Source organism: Pelophylax lessonae (genome assembly GCF_965119305.1).
Source record: "Pelophylax lessonae genome assembly, chromosome: 7".
Taxonomy (NCBI): Eukaryota; Metazoa; Chordata; class Amphibia; order Anura; family Ranidae; genus Pelophylax; species Pelophylax lessonae.
Genome location: NC_138774.1, coordinates 63,375,178 through 63,395,889, shown reverse-complemented (window position 1 = coordinate 63,395,889; position 20,712 = coordinate 63,375,178). Strand labels below are relative to the sequence as shown.

Here is a 20,712-nt window from a genome sequence, read left to right as displayed (position 1 = left end):
GTAAGGAGATTTGATTGGCACTGTGGTATGGTGTGCTGCGTGTGTGGTGTGTGTTGGGATATCATCTCTTCTTTTCGTTATTGATACGGACTATTATGCGTTTTATTTTTAGCGCTGCCTATGGACTTTAATTTATCTGTTTTTTACAATCAACAAAATTTATGCGGGCTGCTTTAATGTCAATTTATTGTACCATCATATCATTTTAGCGCAGATATCTCCATACTGTTTTATTGTTTAATAGTAGCGCCTTACCTTTTTTATGTTTTTGTTTGTTATATAAATCCTGTATAATAATAATGTTTGGTTCATGAAAACCAATCAGATTTCAGAAGCAATCTGAAATCTGATTGGTGGCCTTGAATCACAGCTCTCTGCATATTATCATCGCTTCTGCCATTGCCGAACAGTAGAATCTGCTGCCACTGCTCTGACCTTTATAATAAACAGAATATCTCAAGCTTTTCTTGTTACGGTTTTATTGAGAAACACGTTTATAAATTAAAGAGATGTGTATCCAGGCGTATTTCTGCATCTTTGTAACGTAAAGAAATGACCCAGGCTTATTCCTCCCCAGGTCTGCACTGTACAATGAAGGAGTGCATGTCCCGTAGCGCGACGTGGAGACTGTCTGACAGCCTCTCAGCATCCGTCTCCTGACAGCAGTCAAAGGCCGAGACGCACACGGTGATGCTATCCTGAGAGGGGGCGAAACAGACGCTGTAACCATCAGGGACCAGCGGTCCATAGCACATCACACAGTCCATGGGAGAGGCAACCTAGAAGAGAAAGAGAACACTAGAATTATGGAGATTACATGTGTACTCAACCACCCATCACACTACGAGCCTCATGTAAGGAAAGTGTTCTAAGGTTGTGTTATTATGTGGCTGGATAGCAACCAGTCTTCTGGTAACAAGCTGAAAAGGGGTTCAAATATGAAAATACGAAACCTGACATTCAGAATAACTTGATATATAGGACATAGCATGGGTGCCACAGAGACCAGAAGGATATTTTTTATTGAATGTTCAACAGTGCAAGAAAGCCAACATGTTTCGGGGGTTAACACAGCCTTCATCAGGGCTATGGTGCGAATAAGTAAAAACATGTTTGCAGGCAAAGGTGAACTGTGAACTGATTTCTGTCCAACTTGGTGCTAAGCCCCACACCTACCATTCCTATTGGCATTGCACAGTTAAATAGGCTGGGGCTTAGCACAGAAGTGGCTGGAACTTACTTGAACTGGCCTAACCATGCACTTGAATGTAGTTTTAAAGATGAATTCTCTGAGTCATGAAAAAACGAAATACCAGTCAGTGCATTCATGTATAACTTCCGTTAGCCTCTCCAATGATCTGCTAGTTTTTACTTGCTGTCCTCCTATGCTCCTCCCGTCACCTGTACCCAATTTATGGGAGGTGGCAGTGTTCATTTTCCATCACCCCCTGTGTAGTAAGTCTGTTGCATCCTGAGTCATTTACACAGAAATCAGGGGCCTTGTTCTGACACTTTGTATACCTATGACAACACAGAGCTCTGTTTTGAGCATGCCTGCCTGGGCTTTTCATTACAGTCTTAATGGCACTATAGCGGACAATCCCCCAACCCCGGCAAAGCTAGTAACATCGCTTATCTCAGGGAAGTGCCTGTTGCTCAAGACAAGCACTCTCAGTTATAGTTAATCAAATATTTGCCTCCCTGCTAGATTTGTGATCGGATGGCGGTGGAGGGAGTAGGGGTGCCCACTGTTGGGCGTGCTATCTCAGCAATGAGACAAGCTAGACTGGACAAAGTGCTACATTCACTTAATCGTCTGAAGAACGGGAATAACAAGATGTGTAGTGAGACTTCTTCTATGCGGCATAGGCGAGCTTTTCTCGCGTGGTCCTGTGTATGCCTATGCAGGGTAAAGCAACAGTTTCTCTTAAATGTCGGCCCCTTCAGCACCATATACTCATGTCACTCAGTTTGGTTGCTGGGAGCAAAGAAAAATACTTTCAGGCATGGGGAGCGTGCAACACCCTTTCCTCCTAGGTTAAAGTCTTAAGCTGGCCATACCCTAGCCGAAATATCGGGCGAGCTCCTCTTCGAAAAACGAAAAATCGGCCGTGAGAGCAGACGATCGTGCCATCATGTAATGACCGAATTTCGAATGATAAATTGTTTGACCGGTTGCCGACTGCCGCACGACTATTTACTGCGGCGGTCAGCCCCGGCCAGGCAAAGTGACGTATATATACACGTCCCTAGCCTGGGAGCCAATAGCAGGCGAGCGCGTGCCCCCGAAGGCGCGCTCCCGCCCGGCTCGTTCACGAACGAGTCCGCGCGTGTGACCGGCCAACTCGCGATCGTCCGCCGTGAAGGGAGAAAGGCAGGCGGCTAATGTAAACAAGCCGCCTGTCATTCTCCCCTGTGTATGAATAGTGATCATACGGTTCTACTATGTAGGACCGTTGATCACTGTTCCTACACCTCAAGCCACAGCCAATCACAGTTAGAATCACGCCCCTAGGGACACACATAACCCCTCCCTCTCAAAAAAAGTTAACCCCTTCACTGCCAGTGTAATTTTACAGAAACAGTGCATATGTATAGCACTGATTACTGTAGAAATGTCACTGGTAAATCCAAAAGTGTCAAAAATGTCAGTCAAGGGTCCGATCTGTCCGCCGCAATGTCGCAGTCCTGCAAAAAAAAAAAAAAAAATTGCAGATCGCCGCCATTACGCGTTAAAAAAAAAAACACCAAAAATGACAAAACTCTTTCCCTTTGTTAGTAAACGCAATAACTTTTGTGTAAACCAATCAAAATACGCTTTTTGCGATTTTTTTTTACCAAACATATGGTAAAAAAAAAAATTGGCCCAAAATTTTAAAAAATTTAGATTTTTCCTTTTTTTGGGGGGGAAATTTCATATAAAAAAATGTGAAAAATATTGTTATTTTTGCAAAATTGACGCTCTTTTTTTGTTTATAGCGCATGATCAAAAAAATCGCACAGGTTATCAAATACCACCAAAATAAAGCTCTGTTTGTGGTAAAAAAAGGACATCAAATTAGTGTAGGTACGGCGTCGCACGACCGTGCAATTGTCCGTTAAAGTCACGCAGTGCCGAATCACAAAATAGGCCCTGGTCAGGAAGGGGGTAAAATCTTCCGGGGCTTAAGTGGTTAATGTACATAAATGAATCAGTTTTTCGTTCAGTTTGTCACATATGCCTAGTGCAAACAGGTCGGCTGAGAAACACATTAACCTTTCAATGTATCGTTCTTTTATTGTTCGTTCTGCGAATTTTCAAAACTGTTCCTTCGATTTTTCGGCTATGAAAAGTTAAAAAACGATTTTCTATTTGTGCTCATTAACTGGACAAAAAACAAACGATCGGACCAAATGACAGATTTTCGAACGATCCTTTGGCTAGTGTATGGCCAGCATTAGTGATTGGCTGCTTAAGCACCCAGTGTGGTCACATGGATGAGGGGAGAGGCTCCTTTCACACAAACGATCCGATCAGATCCGCCTGTCAGTTTTTCAGATGGACCTGATCGGATGCTCCATGCATCTCTATGGGGCAGCGGATGTCAGTGGAGACATCTCTGCTGACACCCGCTGCCATCCGCATCCGATCCCGTCTGTGAAATCTGGACGGATGGAAACCCTATTTTCCATATGTCCAGAGGATCGGATCAGATGACAGCGGACAGGTGGTCCGCTCTCATCCGATTCCCCATAGAGAACAACGGAGCTATGACACCTCCCTCTCTGCACACAGAGCGGAGATGGAGCTGTCATCCACCTGCTTAGCGGGGATCGGCGGATCGATCCCCGCTGAGCAGAGAACGGTCCGCAGCACGCAGCGCAGCGTGTGAAAGGAGCCTATGGCTTCATGCACACTAGCATTTTTTTGAGCTCCTAGAAGCTGTTATTAGCATTTTTGTTCTGCTCCTAGAAGCGAAATAGTGTTATCCTATGTGTCCATGCACACTACTTTAGGCTAGTAGCGTTTTTTGAGCTTCAGCGTCTAGGAGCAGAAAAAAAAATTGTTTTTGTAGAGTTTCTTGGAGTGTTTTTCCAGCAGAAACGCTCCTAAATTCTACAATAGCAAAAACACCAATAAAACGCTAATGCTCCTAAACGCTACTAAAAAAGCTATTACCAGCGTTTTTTATCCAGAGTTTTGTACAGTGTTTTTTTAGCTTAAAAAAAAAAAAAAAAAAGCTAGTGTGCATGGAGCCTTAAGCAGGCCATACACTAGCCCAAAAATCGTTCAAACTCATTTTCGAAAAACGAAAAATTGGCCGTGAGAGCAGACGATCGTGCCATCATGTAATGACCGAATTTTGAATGATAAATTGTTCAATAGACGTTTTTTTCGTTCAGTTTGTCACATATGCCGAGGGCAAACAGTTCGGCCGAAAAACACGTTAAGCTTTCAATTTATTGTTCGTTCGGCAGAATTTTCCAAACTGTTCCTTCGATTTTTCAGCTCTGAAAAGTTAAACTATTTTCTATTTGTGCCCATTAACTGGACGAAAAACTCACAAATCGGACCAAATGACAGATTTTCAAACGATTTTTCGGCTAGTTTATGGCCAGCATAACCCTATATACTGTAAGCTCCAAGTCATGACCAACACCCAACCTCTTCCCCTGGTCCCTATTACAGGACAGAGCTTCAGGAGAGAAAAAGTTAGGCAAGTTTTTTGCTCTTTCGCACTACACAGGCATGGTACAGCTCCACTATACCCAAAATTCCTGCAACTCCCCATCTATCCACTGCAACAATGCTTTTTATGTAACCACACACCTCAGTGCAGCTTTCACTGTGTGAACCCCTTTTCTCCTCTGATACCAGTTTTCTAAATTCCAACTGGCACTGGGGTGAGAACATAGAATTGCCAGAGAGGATTCGGTCATGTGATTTCTGCAAAGGTCAGCCAATTAGAACTTTTGATTCTTTCTTTCTTTCTTTCTTTCAGCAGGGATGAAATGACTACATGCTTTGGTTTTGGGTCATGTGAACAGTAGAAATGGGCTCAGGCGTGTTTGAGTCCCTACGTGCCCGATCCTGCCAGGAAGCCGACACTGCACTCTGCTAATCACAGGCTGTGAGACATTTCCCAATCCGCAGCTGCACAGATCAGGAAATGTTTCAGAGCCTGTGATTGGCAGAGTGCAGTGTCGGCTTCTTGGCGGGATTGGGCACGTAGGGACTCAAACACACCGGAACCCATCTCTAGTGAACAGCATTAAAGGGAGTCTTGAGCCGTTTTCTCCAGCAAAGTTGGTTTACCCCTACCTTGGCTAGTTATCATTCCTAGCATACTGTGAACACAGTTTTAAACATTAATAACAAAGTAACGGTCCCTTTAGCCCGTTTACACCAGTGTGACTTGTCATGTGATTTGACAGCTCCAAATCACATGACAAGTCACACCCTATTGTCGGCAATGGAACTGTTCAAATCGGTGTGACTCCGACTTTGCGGTGCCGCGTGGATTTGAAAAAAAAAAGGTTCCCGCACTATTTTTTGCAATTTTAGGTGTGACTTGCATAGACATCTGTGAATGAAGTGGCACAGATGTCAGCCAAGTAGCACCTGAAATTGTGCTGACCTGCTACTTTAAAATTGTGCAACTTCAAGTGAAGTAGCATGATTTCAAAGTAGCATCAATGCGAACCAGGGCTTAGGCTCCATTCACACCTGAGCGTATCGCTTTCAGGCGTTTGTTTGGGCTTTTTACAGGCGTTTTTTAAGGCTTTTTTCTGGCTTTTTTCAGGCATTTTTTGCAGGTGTTTGGAGTCAGGCAATATCTAACAAAAACGCTTGTAATCAGCCAAAAAAGAAGCTCATGTACTTTTTTGAGCTTCAGGTGTTTTTTTTTTTTCTGGAGACAAAATGCTCAGATGTGAACAGGGGCCATTGAAATTAATGGGATTTTGCTTGTTGGGCGTTTTGAGACTTTAGAGATGAGCGTTTTATGAGCTGAAATACGCTCAGGTATGAACAGGGCTTTAAAGTGGAGTTCCACCCTAAAATTATACTTACCTCCATCTTCATGCTCCAGGTCACCTGAAAAACAAATGGATAATCGCAATTTTTTTTTTTTTTTTAACTTACCTCGTTTAGAAGATAATATACTCACCTTACTTCCTCCCCTCGGTGGCCACGGCGATTCGTCACTTCCAGGCATGCAATGATTCCTGGGAGCTGAACGTCATCGCTCCCAGGAACCAATGCGCCGGCACCGGCCCCGACGTCAGTTCCGGTGCAGGCGCCGTCATACCTTGCAAAACAGCTTCTGGGCATGCCCAGAAGCTGTGCAGAGATGACGCTGCGGCACCGGAAGTGACGGCGGGGCCGGTGCAGTGCATCGTGGGACCGAAGACGGAAGAGGACACAGAAGAGGATCGCGCTGGCTTCAAGCTGCCCACACCTGAGATAGCAGCGCTGGACAATACTTTTTCAAGGTAAGTATTTCTTCTAAAAGGTAAGTGCAACCCGGGACAGATCAGAGGCTATCCATTGTGGAATGCACTAGCCCTGACTGTCCCGGGGGTATTTTTATTAAAAAAAAAACGTTCACTGGGTGGAACTCCGCTTTAAGGACACTTTTATACAAACATGAGTCTTGCTTTGCAGTTATTGTACACACCTGTCCTGTGAAGAGCTTCCAGTGGGAAGATATAGCATACGATGTATCCATCAGGAGAGTGGGGAGGGCCAACCCAGAAGAGATACAAAGCATCTTCAGAGCCATGATAGTGCCATCTACTGACTGCCCCTGTAACACCTGGAAAAACAAGTATATTGTTGCAATTGATTTTAGCAGTACATACAGTATGTAAACATTTACTTATACTTTGTATACAGACAGTGGCCACTTTTTCAGGTTAACCATGGTTAGACTAAGTTCACATTGGCGAATCAAGTTGTAAATCAGCGCCAATCTACCCTTTAGTACTATAGTGTTCTAAAATCCCCCATCCCAAAAAAGTGCAAGTGCAAAGCCTATTGATTATTGATATCTATCAAAAAAATATAGATGTTTTAAAAAACAGTGCAAATCATTTTTTTTTTTTTAAATATCTCAGTGGATAAAGTGGAAAAAATACATCATATATAAATGATCAATGTGAAAAAACAATTATTTAGAAAAACCAAACAATTCATATCAGTGTAAAAAATCAGTGTGTTAAAAAAAAAAAAAAGGCCAAAACAATTCATCATACATAATGTCCATTCATTAATATTTCTAAATGTCCCAAAATAAAATCCAATAAAGTGCAAATAAATCTTCTGTGAAAGGTAAGTGCCAAGATAACACCTCCACCAATCACCCCAAACTGACTCACCAGATGGAGTGGCTGGTAAAGTTATAAACCAGCTACTGTGCCTTTATCATAAGTATATTATATCCAGCATGCAGGTCCACGATTCGCTCTATATGATCCCAATCATGCAGAATAATTAATAGGATTTGCACTTGCACTTTTTTTGGGAAGGGGGATTTTAGAACACTATAGTACTAAAGGGTAGATTTGCGCTGATTTACAACTTGTTGATTCACCTCATCCCGCACAAGCCTGCAGTCAATTAGCAGTAACTACACACTATAGTATACCTTTAGATTAACTTATATCCATTGATTGTTTTTTGGCGCCAGATCATTTTATATCAATCTAAGTTCACATAGGCATTTTAACGCTCCTCAAACGCCTATGCAAATGATACAATAGACAGCGCACACAGTGCTCTTCACATTATCAAAACATGAAGCATTAGCGGCGAGTCTGGAGGCGTTTGAAGCCATTCAATGCCTCCCATTCTAATCTACGGTAACGCTCCGCAAATGCACTGGCAGGCATTTGCGATGTGGTTGCGTTAAATGAAGTTTAAAAAAATAAATAAATCATGCAGGAGGAATCTATTGTCCCACAATGCCTGGTAATGATGGAAGAGAGCACAGAGTGTCCTGCAATCACTTCCTGTTTGTGCTGCTTGAAGATGGCTGACATCAATGTGTCTCTGTTGATCCAGGAAGTAGAAAACCGGCCAGAATTATACGATCCCACCAACCCAAGATACTGTGATCCATACAGAAAGCATGAGGCATGGGTTCAAATATGTGAACTGCTCTGTGCAAAACAGTTGAGAATTGTTTTTCCCCATAGGAGAGGGAAAAGTAAATGAAACATCACAAAGAAACCACACCTCAAATTGTTTATTTCCTGTAATGTCACTTCTCTTTTAAAAATAGGCATTTGTGAAACAGTTTTAACGTGCGTGAAACGCGTCAAAGCACACATAGAGCATTTAGGGAGTGCTTTTTTAACGTTTGTAAATGCCAGTCTAACGCCTTATACTAAAGCACATTAATGCTATAGGAGCCTTTGTTAAGAGTTAGAAATTTTGTCAAGTGTGAACAAGCACTTAAAGCCCCATACATACGATCAGAAAATTGAACGGAAAATACATCTTTCAAATCTATCGTACGATAATCTGATCATTAATACACAGCTTTTGAGAGCCATTCACGACAGTCCATCCAAAATTATAATAAGTGACAAGCACGAAAAATTTTCAAGAACATACGATTTTCACTTATTCAGTACAATATTCGTCCGGGGAAAAAAAAAAAATAAATCAGAAGAGCAAGACCACGCATGTTCAGAAACAAAAGAATACATTACATTACAACACAGTTACATAGTTACATCGTTTGTGAGGTTGAAAAAAAGACATCAGTCCATCCAGTTCAACCTATGATGTGTGTTTGCTGTTAACCGTACATTGAATACCCCTGTATGTTGTGGTCTTTAAGGTGCCCATCTAATAGTTTTTTGAAACTATCGATGCTCCCTGCTGATACCACTGCTGGTGGAAGAGAATTCCACATCCTTACTGCTCTGACAGTAAAGAACCCCTTATGTATTTTAAGGTTAAACCGTTTTTCCTCTAGTTTTAGTGAGTGGCCACGTGTCACATAGTATCCCTTTCTCTGAATAGCTTGTTCCTTATGCTAGGGTCGCCAGTACAGTATTTGTACATTGATATCATATCCCCCCTCAATCGTCTCTTCTCCAGAGAGAATAAGTTCAATGCTTGTAGTCTTTCCTCATAGCTGATGTCCTCTATTCCCCTAATTATTTGTGTTGCCCTTCTCTGGACTCTCTCCAGTTCCAGCACATCCTTCCTGAGGACCGGTGCCCAGAACTGGACAGCATACTCCAGATGTGGCCGGATCAGAGTCTTGTAGAGAGGGAGAATAATCTCTTTATTTCTGGATTGAATCCCCTTTTTTATACATGTATTATATCGTACGAGAATTTTTGTATGTTTAGTAACCTCTTCATTTTTTTTTATAGGAAATTAACATGCATGCAAAAAAAAAAAAGAAAAAGAAAAACGGAGGATCATTCGTCTGATATTCTCATCGTGTGTATGAGGCTTCAGGAAAACCAACAAGTAGAAGGTCTCTGCTAGCCACATGAGTGTGGCTTGATGTGGTTAGAAGATCACCTCTCAGAGCGCAGGAGATAGGTGCTTTGCACCATTTTTTGGTTTGATCTGTAAAAGTATATTGTATCAGAATTTTGGTATCTTAACATCCCTGGCGGTATTCCCAAGCGTGGCTCAGGGTTAAATTTCAGTGCCATTAGCGGTAACCCCGAGCCACACTCTGGGTACCGCCAGGGAGCATCGCTGGATTCTGGAAGGGGTTACTTACCTTGTCTCCGGGATCCCGCGATGTGTCCCTGCAGCATACGGCGGCCGGATATTCCGCCCGATGCCGTGAGCCCCGGCTCCTGCGACGTGACGCAGGGGGGTGGAACCGGCGGCAAATTTGAAAAGTAAAACACACAAACATAATGATATATTGTAATCCTATTGGATTACATTACAAAATAAAATAAATTGACATTAGTTTGCCCCCCAATGCCCTTTCCTGCAGTTTTACTGTACACACATATATATATATATATATATATATATATATATATATATATATACATACACACACATACACATATACACACGTATATCTATGTATACACACATAATACATATATTATATATATACACACATACTTTAACTTATTTATAGTTATTTATTATATTATAATTTATGATTTTGTGTTTCAAACTTTATCATACCCGAGATGTTATAAAGAAGAACGCACAGTAAAAAAAAAAAAAAATCATATGTAAATAGTTGGTTTGGGCTACTCGTTCTTAAGAATTACATGCAAAATAATGGCACCGCTTTCAGCACCTAAAATCGGAAAGAATCATACCGCCAGGGAGGTTAAGTACGAGAGAGTGTATACGTCCTTAAAGATAGCCTTTAGCTGTGTGTTTTCTTGTGTGGCCTCATAATAGCATTTCGTCACACATTTTAAAAAGTGTGACGGTCATCGAGATTGATTAGTTAGTGAGGAAAATGGATTATGTTAGAGGTAGGTCTAGGCAGCACTGTTAGGCTACACCAACCTCCATATTCTGTTTTATATATTTATGTGAACAGTGTAAAGATACATAGTAGACATGCACGATTCATTAAGCTACGAATGGAAATTCAGACAAAATGTATGTGATTCGGAGATTTGGATGTATTTGAATATCCAAATCACAATACAGGTGGTCCCCGGTTACAAACATCCGACTTACAAACAACTCCTACTTACAGAGGGAGATAACAGGAAGTGAGGAGACATCTACCCCTAGGAAGGGAAATTCACTCCTGTAAGAGTTCTCTTGGGAAAAAGGAGTCTCCATTGAAGCTTTATCACTAATCCTCGTTTCCACAACAACCCAAAATTTCAAAATCCAGTTGTCATAGGGACAGAACGTGAGATGAAATCTTCTGAATAGGGGCACAGACCGCAAAACAAATGTTACAGGGGTGTTAACCCTTCCCTATGCTATCCAAAAAACTTTTTATTATTTTGTTTGGAGCTACACTTAAAAAATGTACCTGTTCCGACAAACAAATTCAACTTAAGAACAAACCTACAGACCCTATCTTGTTTGTAACCCCGGGACCGCCTGTAGTAGCAAATTTCAACTAATCGGATGTAAATTATAACGAAAACAACAAATTCATTTGTATTCATTCAGATGACACAATGCTATAGTTTGAATTGTTAATGTTTGAAGAATCCGAAATAATGTAATGACATAACAAATGATCCGAATTGATTTGGATCTATTCCTTTTTATTCTAGTGAGCATAGTATGAATGAATTCTTACACGATTCTTTTTGTATTGGGGTTGAACTTGAGAGACCATTCCTTTAATTTGTATGTGCAAGGCCCAACTAAGTCAATTGGGAATGGGGAAATGAATTCAACGTAATAACATAATGAGCGAATACATTTTAATTCAGATTCATTTTATTTGGAGAGCAGTGCATTAACATTTTTCATGATTATAAAAAGTGCACTACATATGAAATGGAAACATATTGCAATAAATACAGTAAGGTATAAAAGTGAAATAAGATGATTCCTACTTCGTGTGTTCGGGTTGGATGGAGGTGGATCCATCAGAATCTCAGAATAATAACAGAACGAATGAATCAGGGGCATAACTACAGGGGTTGCAATTGCAACCAGGCCCCATGTTCCAGGGGGCCTGTGCGGCTCTCCCCTGTACATCTGGATAGGGGGGGGGGGCAGCATGTAGAGAAATCAATGTCCTCCTGTAGCTGCAGGAGGAAAATGGAGGAGATTGGTTCCTCTGTACACTGCCCCCGCCACTCCTCCTTTCCAGTTCACTTGTGTTCTGCTGTCTCTGCCCCCCCCCCCCGTGCTCCCTCCCCTCTCCTGCCGTCTGCTGCAGGGGATGTGTCACAATAGAGAACCAGGAAGGGGTCTGTAAATATGTAATTTACCAGCTCCTTCCTTTTCTGAATGGACAGAGTCATAGTCAGTGACATTGTAAAAAAATAAAATAATAATACAATTAAATACAAAAAAAATAAAAAATACTGACACCAGTGTGTGCACTTCCATGATCGCAAAGGTCACACTTGCGAATGGGCCCTGGCATTCCACCACCGTGGGGAGGCCCCAAGATGGCAGGAAGGGGGCCCACTGCAGAACTTGTGAAAGGGTCCCGCTGAAGGACCGTAACAAAGGGCACAGCAATGAGAGTAAAGGGCCCCAGGATCAGTGGGAAGAGCCCCAGGCTTGAAGAGAAGGGCCCTGGTCAGGGGTCCGGGGGGCCCTTCATGGTTTCTTGCACCTGGGTCTGGAAGGTTCTAGTTACGCCTCTGGAATGAATCCAAAATTAATTTAGTTCCATTCGTTACTTTCGGATGCATGCGACTGCAGTCGATATCATCAAATCAGCTCATGCCATTTGTCTTTGTGAGTTGGACTAGCAGGGATGACTTAAGCTGGATACACACTATCCAACTTTTGTGGTTAGATTTCCTTCAGATTTACCTTTTCAATGTGGTTCAAGGGCCTGCCAGATTGCATACAAATTGAAAGTGTTTAGGTTTGACCTCATATTATATGGTTTTGGTAAGTCTAAAAAAAAAAAAAAAAAAAAAATAAAAAAAAAGTCTAAAGGAAACAATCTTCAGTAAATTGTATAGTGTGTATGGCCTATTAGAGTGCATAAGTAATCTTCCAAAATAACGAATTAAACACATAATAAAAGAATAACAGAACTTCCAAAAATACGAATGGATTTGCAACACCGAATATATACTCTCCCAAAATAATGAATTGTTCCAAAAACGACTCACTTTAACATAGGGATCAAACTATTATCGGCAATGCCGATATATCAGGGGCCGATATGCACTTTCCCCGATATATCAGAATCAGCCCCTGAGGTTACCGATATTGCTGATATTTCGGGAAAGTGCTGTACCGGAGTGATGCCTACAGCTAGAGGCATCTCCCCGGTACCGGCGTCCATAGCCGACGGTCGGCTGTCTTGTAATGACAACCCATGTGTCTGAGAAGCCGCTCGGCTGTCATTACAAGGAGCAAGAGGGGACGTCCGCCCCCTTTCCGTGGCTCGCCCGGGTCTCCCGTCCCACCGGGGGACTCGGGCATCCTACCTGCACGGCCTCCGAAGAGAAGACCCGATCAAAGCCGCATTCGGCTCTGATCGGGTCTCCATGTAAAACCCGAAAGGGATGTCATGACATCACTTCCGGGTACTCGGCGGCAAATTAAAAAAAATGCGAGCATTCAAAACAGACAAACTTGGCGTTTTGAATGCTTTTAAGCACAGAGAACGAGTTTGGGGTCTTTTAGACCCCTGCACAATAGTACCTGTGAAAGATAAAAAAAATACAAATTTTTAAATGTCCGAAAATATTGGCCGATACCGATATCCGATAACCAAAATATAGGTATCGGCACTAAAAAAACTAGATCGGTCGATCACTACTCGAACATAATGATTATGACAAAATGATTTACTTAGCAAATGAAACTGAAATTAAACACATTTTTCCATCTTACAAATCTTTAATAGATAGGTTGCTATGTATTTTAGTTCCTGTGTATGAAGGGCCCACTGAACCTAGAGTGCCTCGGGCCCCCCGAGATCTAAATTCAGCTCTGTTAGGTACCCTGCCTAGGGTGAAAACCTGTGAAGCATCACAGTCAATATTATTCATGTTCTGTCTTCCCTTTTTTACTGCCTTTTGCCCTTTTTCTATCACCGTCCCTTCCCCACCCCTAGTGCTCACCCTTAGATATTCTGCCTGCTGCTTGGCCAATAGGCTCAGAGAGGAACACTCAAATATACTTTCTCCCAACACTAGAAACTGGGTGAACAAGTAGGTTTGCATCTCGGTTTCACACGGTTACAGTTTCCAATGAGATTAGATAACACAAGTAATGTTTTGCTTTGTCATTTTGATATGCCCACTGTAAGTGCCGGTTTACATATGTGCAATCACAAAGATCGCATGTAATTCAGAGCGCATTGCTCCTAAAATTACATGCGATCTCTGTGCAGTGCAAATACAGCCATACAGTTTGTATGGCTAAATTGGCACCGCAATCGCACTAAAAGACGCACAGGACCCTTTTTTTGGTCCGCAGCAGAATCGGATCGCATGGTGGTTCACACTAGTGCGATCCGATTCTGTGCGAACTTTCAGATCGCACTGCGATATGCGATCCGATCTGGGGGTGTCATTAATGCAATGCGAATATACAGCGTGTTCCTGCATCGCACAAATGTGAACCAGCACTAAAACTCCATCACATGTGTATAAGGAGATAATCAAACTGTTACAATCTTTCAATGATTGGAGTAAAAAAAAAAAAAAAAAAAAAGATACATAAACACAAAATCTCACAATCTAGATTGTAATTGGAATAGTGTGCACACACCAATGGAAGCTTACTTGTAGGGAGTAGCTATCAGGGTGCAGTTTCAATTATGGCCACTAAGTGGCAATCAGAAGAAATGATTTATTGAAAAAAAATCATTAACAAAACTACATACATTGCATACAGTATATCTGAAGTTAAGAGGGGTTTTATTTTCGCCATCTCCTGTTGTATTCCTGTAGTCTTTGACCGTCTGCTAAATGATGTCCATGGTCTTCAACCCAGTGTTGCCAACTGTCAGTATTTTCACTGGCAGCCAGTAAAAAAGAGGGACTTTTCTCCTGCCAGTAACAGAAAATGGTTCCAGTAAAAATATGGTTGTGGCGCTCGGTCAGGAGCCTGCCGAGGCCATTCGAGTGCCTGCTACAGTGTGTTCAGGGGCGCCAGCGGGGGAGGGGTCTGGCGGAGGCAGTGCCAGAGTGTGTCATGTAATGTCTTTGTGCAAGGGAGGAGAGCGGAGCAGCCGGAGCCTTGTGTGCGGGTCTGCAGGACGAAAGCAAGGCAGTGCGGTTTCGGCTGGAGTGGACTGAAGGGACCACTTGCCAGTAATGGAAATGCCAGTAAAAACTTGGCTGTGCCAGTACATTTTGGGTGTTGTGTCAGTAAATTTCAATCTGGTAGGTTGCCAACACTGGTTCAACCATCTCTTGTAGCATGCTTGTAGTCTTTGACCATCTACTATAATATGTCTGCAGCTTCTGACCATCTACTTTCATATTAGTAGTCCCTGACCATCTACTGTAACATGCCTGTAGTCTCTGACTATCTGCCATCATATTCCTGTAGTCCCTGACCATCTCCTGTACCATATCTGTAGTCTCAGACCATCTGCCATCATATTCCTGTAGTCCCTGACCATCTCCTGTAGTCCCTAACCCTCTACTGTACAATGTCTGTAGTCTCCAACCGTCTACTATCATATTCCTGTAGTCCCTGACCATCTAATATAGCAAGTAGGTTGTCTCTGACCATCTACTATCATATTTCTGTAGTCCCTGACCATCTACTGTACAATGTCTGTAGTCTCTGACCATCTACTATCATATTTCTGTAGTCCCTGACCATCTGCTGTACCATATCTGTAGTCTCTGACCATCTGCCATCATATTCCTGTAGTCCCTAACCCTCTACTGTACAATGTCTGTCGTCTCCAACCATCTGCCATCATATTCCTGTAGTCCCTGACCATCTAATATAGCAAGTATGTTGTCTCTGACCATCTACTATCATATTCCTGTAGTCCCTGACCATCTACTGTACAATATCTGTAGTCTCCAACCATCTGCTATCATATTCCTGTTGTTCCTGACCATCTAATATAGCAAGTAGGTTGTCTCTGACCATCTACGATCATATTCATGTAGTCCCTGACCATCTACTGTACAATGTCTGTAGTCTCTGACCATTCTACCATCATATTCCTGTAGTCCCTGACCATCTACTGTACAATGTCTGTAGTCTCTGACCATCTACTATCATATTCCTGTAGTCCCTGACCATCTACTGTACAATGTCTGTAGTCTCCAACCATCTACTATCATATTCCTGTAGTCCCTGACCATCTAATATAGCAAGTATGTTGTCTCTGACCATCTACTATCATATTTCTGTAGTCCCTGACCATCTGCTGTAGCAGGTCTGTTGTCCCTGACCATCTACTATCATATTCCTGTAGTCCCTGACCATCTTCTGTACAATATCTGTAGTCTCCAACCATCTGCTATCATATTCCTGTTGTCCCTGACCATCTAATATAGCAAGTAGGTTGTCTCTGACCATCTACGATCATATTCCTGTAGTCCCTGACCATCTACTGTACAATGTCTGTAGTCTCTGACCATCTACTATCATATTCCTGTAGTCCCTGACCATCTACTGTAGTATAACTGAAGACAATGCAGATAAAAGCACTAAAAATCAGGTACATGTAGTGTAATGTTTTCCTTTCCATATATAATAATGTAATTTTCATGTAATGCACCTTTGGACTTACTAGAAACATTGACTAGTAAATTTCTTAGCACGGCCCCTCTCCTTCCTTGCACTTTATAGCCCTCTACTTTCCTGGGAGTGTCTCATTACTCTGTGTTGGCCCAGCTCCTCCACCCCTCCCTATATAACATTGAAGGATTACACTGGTCATTTTCCAGTCTGCGTGGAACTACAAGTCCCAGGACATGATGCTTGCATTTTTCTGTCTCTATAGAACTAAATGGGCCTCTTTTGAGATCGCATACAGCAAAGTGCAGTTATCAGTTAAAATATTTATAATGTTTAAGATGTAGCTTTAATACTATAAAATGCACAGCGCTGCATACACTATTAATGCAGTTTATTGTTTTTCCTTTTATCCCGATCCCTCCTGTGGCCAGGAAGAACACACTTTGGCAAGTATGAATTTAATATGAAGTAATCTCACTGTAAATGATAAGTTACTCATATAATAGAGAAGATGATTCAACAAGAAGTTCGGGGACCATTTAAATATATGAGCTTTGTTTATTAAGATCACAGAACTGCAATGTGAATATGGATATGTTAATAATGTTTTATAAAGAGGAGTGCTTTGTTTCTTACAGTACACCAAATGTGACAACGGCCAGACCAGACCAGTCCTGGGACAAGGTCCTTTAGCACCCAAAGCGAAAAGGCCACAAATGTGCCCCCCCATGGACTAGCAACACACTTAGCACAGCGCCCCTCCTTCCTTGCACATCATAGCCCTCCATTTTCCTAGTAGTGTCTGGGTTACTCTGTGCTGGCCCAGCTCCTCCGCCCCCCTCTTCACCTCCCTATATAATCATTTGTGTAGCATCTGAAGGAGGAGCGAAGGGGAATATAGAGTGTCACACTGGTAGATCATTTTGCCCTGGTCTATAAATAGGAGATAGGAACCTTAGATTGGAAGCTTCTTGAGGGCAGGGACTGGTGTAATGCCCAGCACACATGATCAGTTTTTATGTTCAACCGAGCCGGCTGAAAAAAAAAACAAAAAAAAAAAAAAAAAAAAAAAAAGCGTAGTGGTGATCAAATACCACCAAAAGAAAGCTCTATTTGTGGGGGGAAAAAAGGACGTACATTTCACTTCTGTACAGCGTTGTATGACTGCGCAATTGTCAGTTAAAGTAACACAGTGTCGTATCACAAAAAATGGCCTGGTCATAAAGGGGGGTAAATCTTTTGAAGGTCAAGTGGTTATGTAGAGTATGTAAAGCACAGTGTAAACTGTCTGCCCTATATAAATACTGAGCTGCAATCAGCTTAAACCCATCTTCACACTTGTGTAGTGTACACTAAGGGCCAGTTCACACTAGTGCGATGCCAGCCATTGCATGTGATTTGCACCGTATTGCTGTACAGAGCATATGCGATGTCTGTGCGTTGTAAATACAGCCATACAAACTGTATGGCTGAATTTGCACAGAATTCGGGCCAAACTCGTGCAGACCTTTTTTTGTCTGCACGGATTTTTACGCCCATGCAATCGGATTCTGCAAATCACGCTGTGTGAACCGGCCCTAAGCCCCCGTTCACATTGGCGCAATTTGACAGGTCAAATCGCATGTCAAATTGCAGCCTACTGTCAGCAATGGCACTGTCCCAAAGTCGGCATCATGCCGATTTCCAAAAGTAGTCCCTGCACTACTTTTGAGGACTTCGAGGGTGACTTCAATAGACATCTGTGCATGAACCCGCACAGATGTCTTTCAAGTTGCCCCAGACGTCTTTACTGAAATGCGGCTTTGAAATCGTGTGAGTTCAGATGAAGTTGCGCGATTTCAAAGCTCTGTTCAATGTGAACTAGGGCTTAGGGCTCTTTCACATGGTCCGTCTCCGTAGGTAGATCCATAATGCTCAGCAGGGGATCATAAACTCTCTAGGGGGGAAATCAGATGAGAGCGGACCGCCTGTCCGCTCTCATCCGATCCGAGCACCTGGATGGATGGAAAATAGGGTTTCCATCTGTCCGGATTTCACGGACAGGATTGGATGCGGATAGCAGCGGGTGTCAGCGGACATGTCTCCGTTGACATCCGCTGCCCCATAGGGATGCATGGGGGATCCGATCAGATGTGCCTAAAAAACTGACAGACGGATCTTATCGGAACGCTCGTGTGAAAGAGCCCTTAGAGGGAGATTTACTAAAATTGGAGCACACAGAATCGGGTGCAGCTGTGCTTGGTAGCCAATCAGCTTCTAATTTTAGCTTGTTAAATTAACCACTTGCCGTCTGCTCACTAGAGCACTACTGCGGCAAAGTGGCTCTTGTAGGTCTGACGACGTAGTACTACGTCGGCAGACATTCCCCTCTCTCGGCGGCGCGCGCGCCGCCAGAGGCTCGCTCCCGCTGTATTCAGTCACAGCGGGAGTCGGGCCAGGGGAGGAGCAGCGGCGATCGCCACTGCTCTTCCCTGATCGTCGGGGAATCTAGTGTGGAGATCCGCCTGCTTGTGTAAACACAAGCGGGTGGATCTCCTAAGTGACAAACAGTGACAGATTGCAGGGTTCAGCATAGCTGAACCTGCGATCTGTCCTTGTGTCACACAGTCACCTCCCCCCACACACGTTAGTAAGCACCAGGCATACATTAACCCCTCCCTTTCCAATAAAATTAACCCCTTCCCTGCCAGTGTCATTTTTACAGTAACAGTGCATATATATAGCACTGATTACTGCAGTAATGTCACTGGTACACCCAAAAGTGTCAAATGTCAGTCAAGGGTCCGATCTGTCCGCCGCAATGTCGCAGTCCTGCAAAAAAAAAAAATAAAAATCGCAGATCGCCGCCATTACTCGTTAAAAAAAAAAAAAAACACCAAAAATTACAGAAATCATTCCCTTAGTTAGTAAACGCAATAACTTTTGCGCAAACCAATCAAAATACGCTTATTGTGATTTTTGTTACCAAACATAGGCAGCAGAAAACAAATTGGCCAAAAATTTAAAAAAAATTAGATTTTTACATTATTTTTGGGGTAATTTCATATAAAAAAATGTAAAAAATATTGTTATTTTTTCTAAATTTACGCTTTTTTTTTTATAGCGAAAAAAGTAAAAATCGCACAGGGGATCAAATACCACCAAAAGAAAGCTCTGTTTATGGGAAAAAAAGGATGTAAATTTAGTTTGGGTACAGCGTCGCACGACCGTGCAATTGTCAGTTAAAGTCGCACAGCGCCGAATCGCAAAAAGTGGCCTGGACGTAAGACAGCAAAATCCTCCGGTGGTAAGGTGGTTAAGCGTTGCCAGTAAAACCTGGAAGCTGATTGGTTACTATGCAGAGGGGTGCACCCCATTTTAAATGTCCCCCTAAGCATTGCAGTTTTGCTCTTTTTTTTATAATATAATAACACTGCCAGGACAATTTGAACTGCTGCATTACATTTTTTTTTCTTTTATTAATCCATAGTAATAAAGATGGGACATTGCAAGCACCTTAGAAAGTGTTCTAGTTCGTTCCATCTACTGTCAATACTGCTGGGCAGTTTGGTATAAATGTAGATGTGGTGAAAAATATAAAAAGATAGGGGGGTAAAAAAAAAAAGAATTCATATACTGAATACTATCATTACATGTATTGACTGTATACAGTTATCAGAATTAAATCTTTTCAAGATAATGGCCCTTTAAGCGTTGAGGCCGTGCATGCAGCATGCTTAACACTTGAAAAAGAGAACAAGTGCTAGACTATAGAAAATGATCAGCTCCCCCTGCTGGGAACCGTGGGATAATGAGAGCAAGGATTTAGCAAGCAACCGAATATTCAAGTTAAAAATATCATCAACTAATGTGAGAGAGAGGAGGATAGTGAAAAGATGACAGATATTGCTACTATAACAGGATATACTAGCAACTACATTATTAGCAAAGGCAGACAATACCCAGTTGCAAATAACTGTGTATATATACAGTATCTCACAAAAGTGAGTACACCCCTAACATTTTTGAAAATATATTATTATATCTTTTCATGTGACAACACTGAAGAAATTACACTTTGCTACAATGTAAAGTAGTGAGTGTACAGCTTGTATAACAGTGTAAATTTTCTGTCCCCTCAAAATAACTCAACACACAGCCATTAATGTCTAAACCACTGGCAACAAGAGTAAGTACACCCCTAAGTGGAAATGTCCAAATTGGGCCCAATTAGCCATTTTCCCTCCCTGGTGTCATGTGGCTCGTTAGTGTTACAAGGTCTCAGGTGTGAATGGGGAGCAGGTGTGTTAAATTTGGTGTTATCGCTCTCACTCTCTCATACTGGTCACTGGAAGTTCAACATGGCACCTCATGGCAAAGAACTCTCTGAGGATCTGAAATTGTTGCTCTACATA

General features: G+C 42.3%; 1 protein-coding gene across 1 annotated transcript in view; it reads right to left on the bottom strand.

The window, feature by feature from the left end:
• Positions 1 to 462: 462 nt before the first annotated feature.
• The window catches only part of LOC309559518 (carnitine O-acetyltransferase-like), a 102,343-nt gene continuing 82,093 nt past the window's right edge, over positions 463 to 20,712 (bottom strand). The window contains exons 13-14 of the mRNA XM_082262798.1: positions 6,660 to 6,797; positions 463 to 779 (exon numbers count right to left, since the gene is read on the bottom strand). Coding sequence (XP_082118924.1) covers positions 564 to 779; positions 6,660 to 6,797 — 354 coding nt within the window. The 3' untranslated portion in view covers positions 463 to 563. The remainder of the gene's footprint in view (positions 780 to 6,659; positions 6,798 to 20,712) is intronic.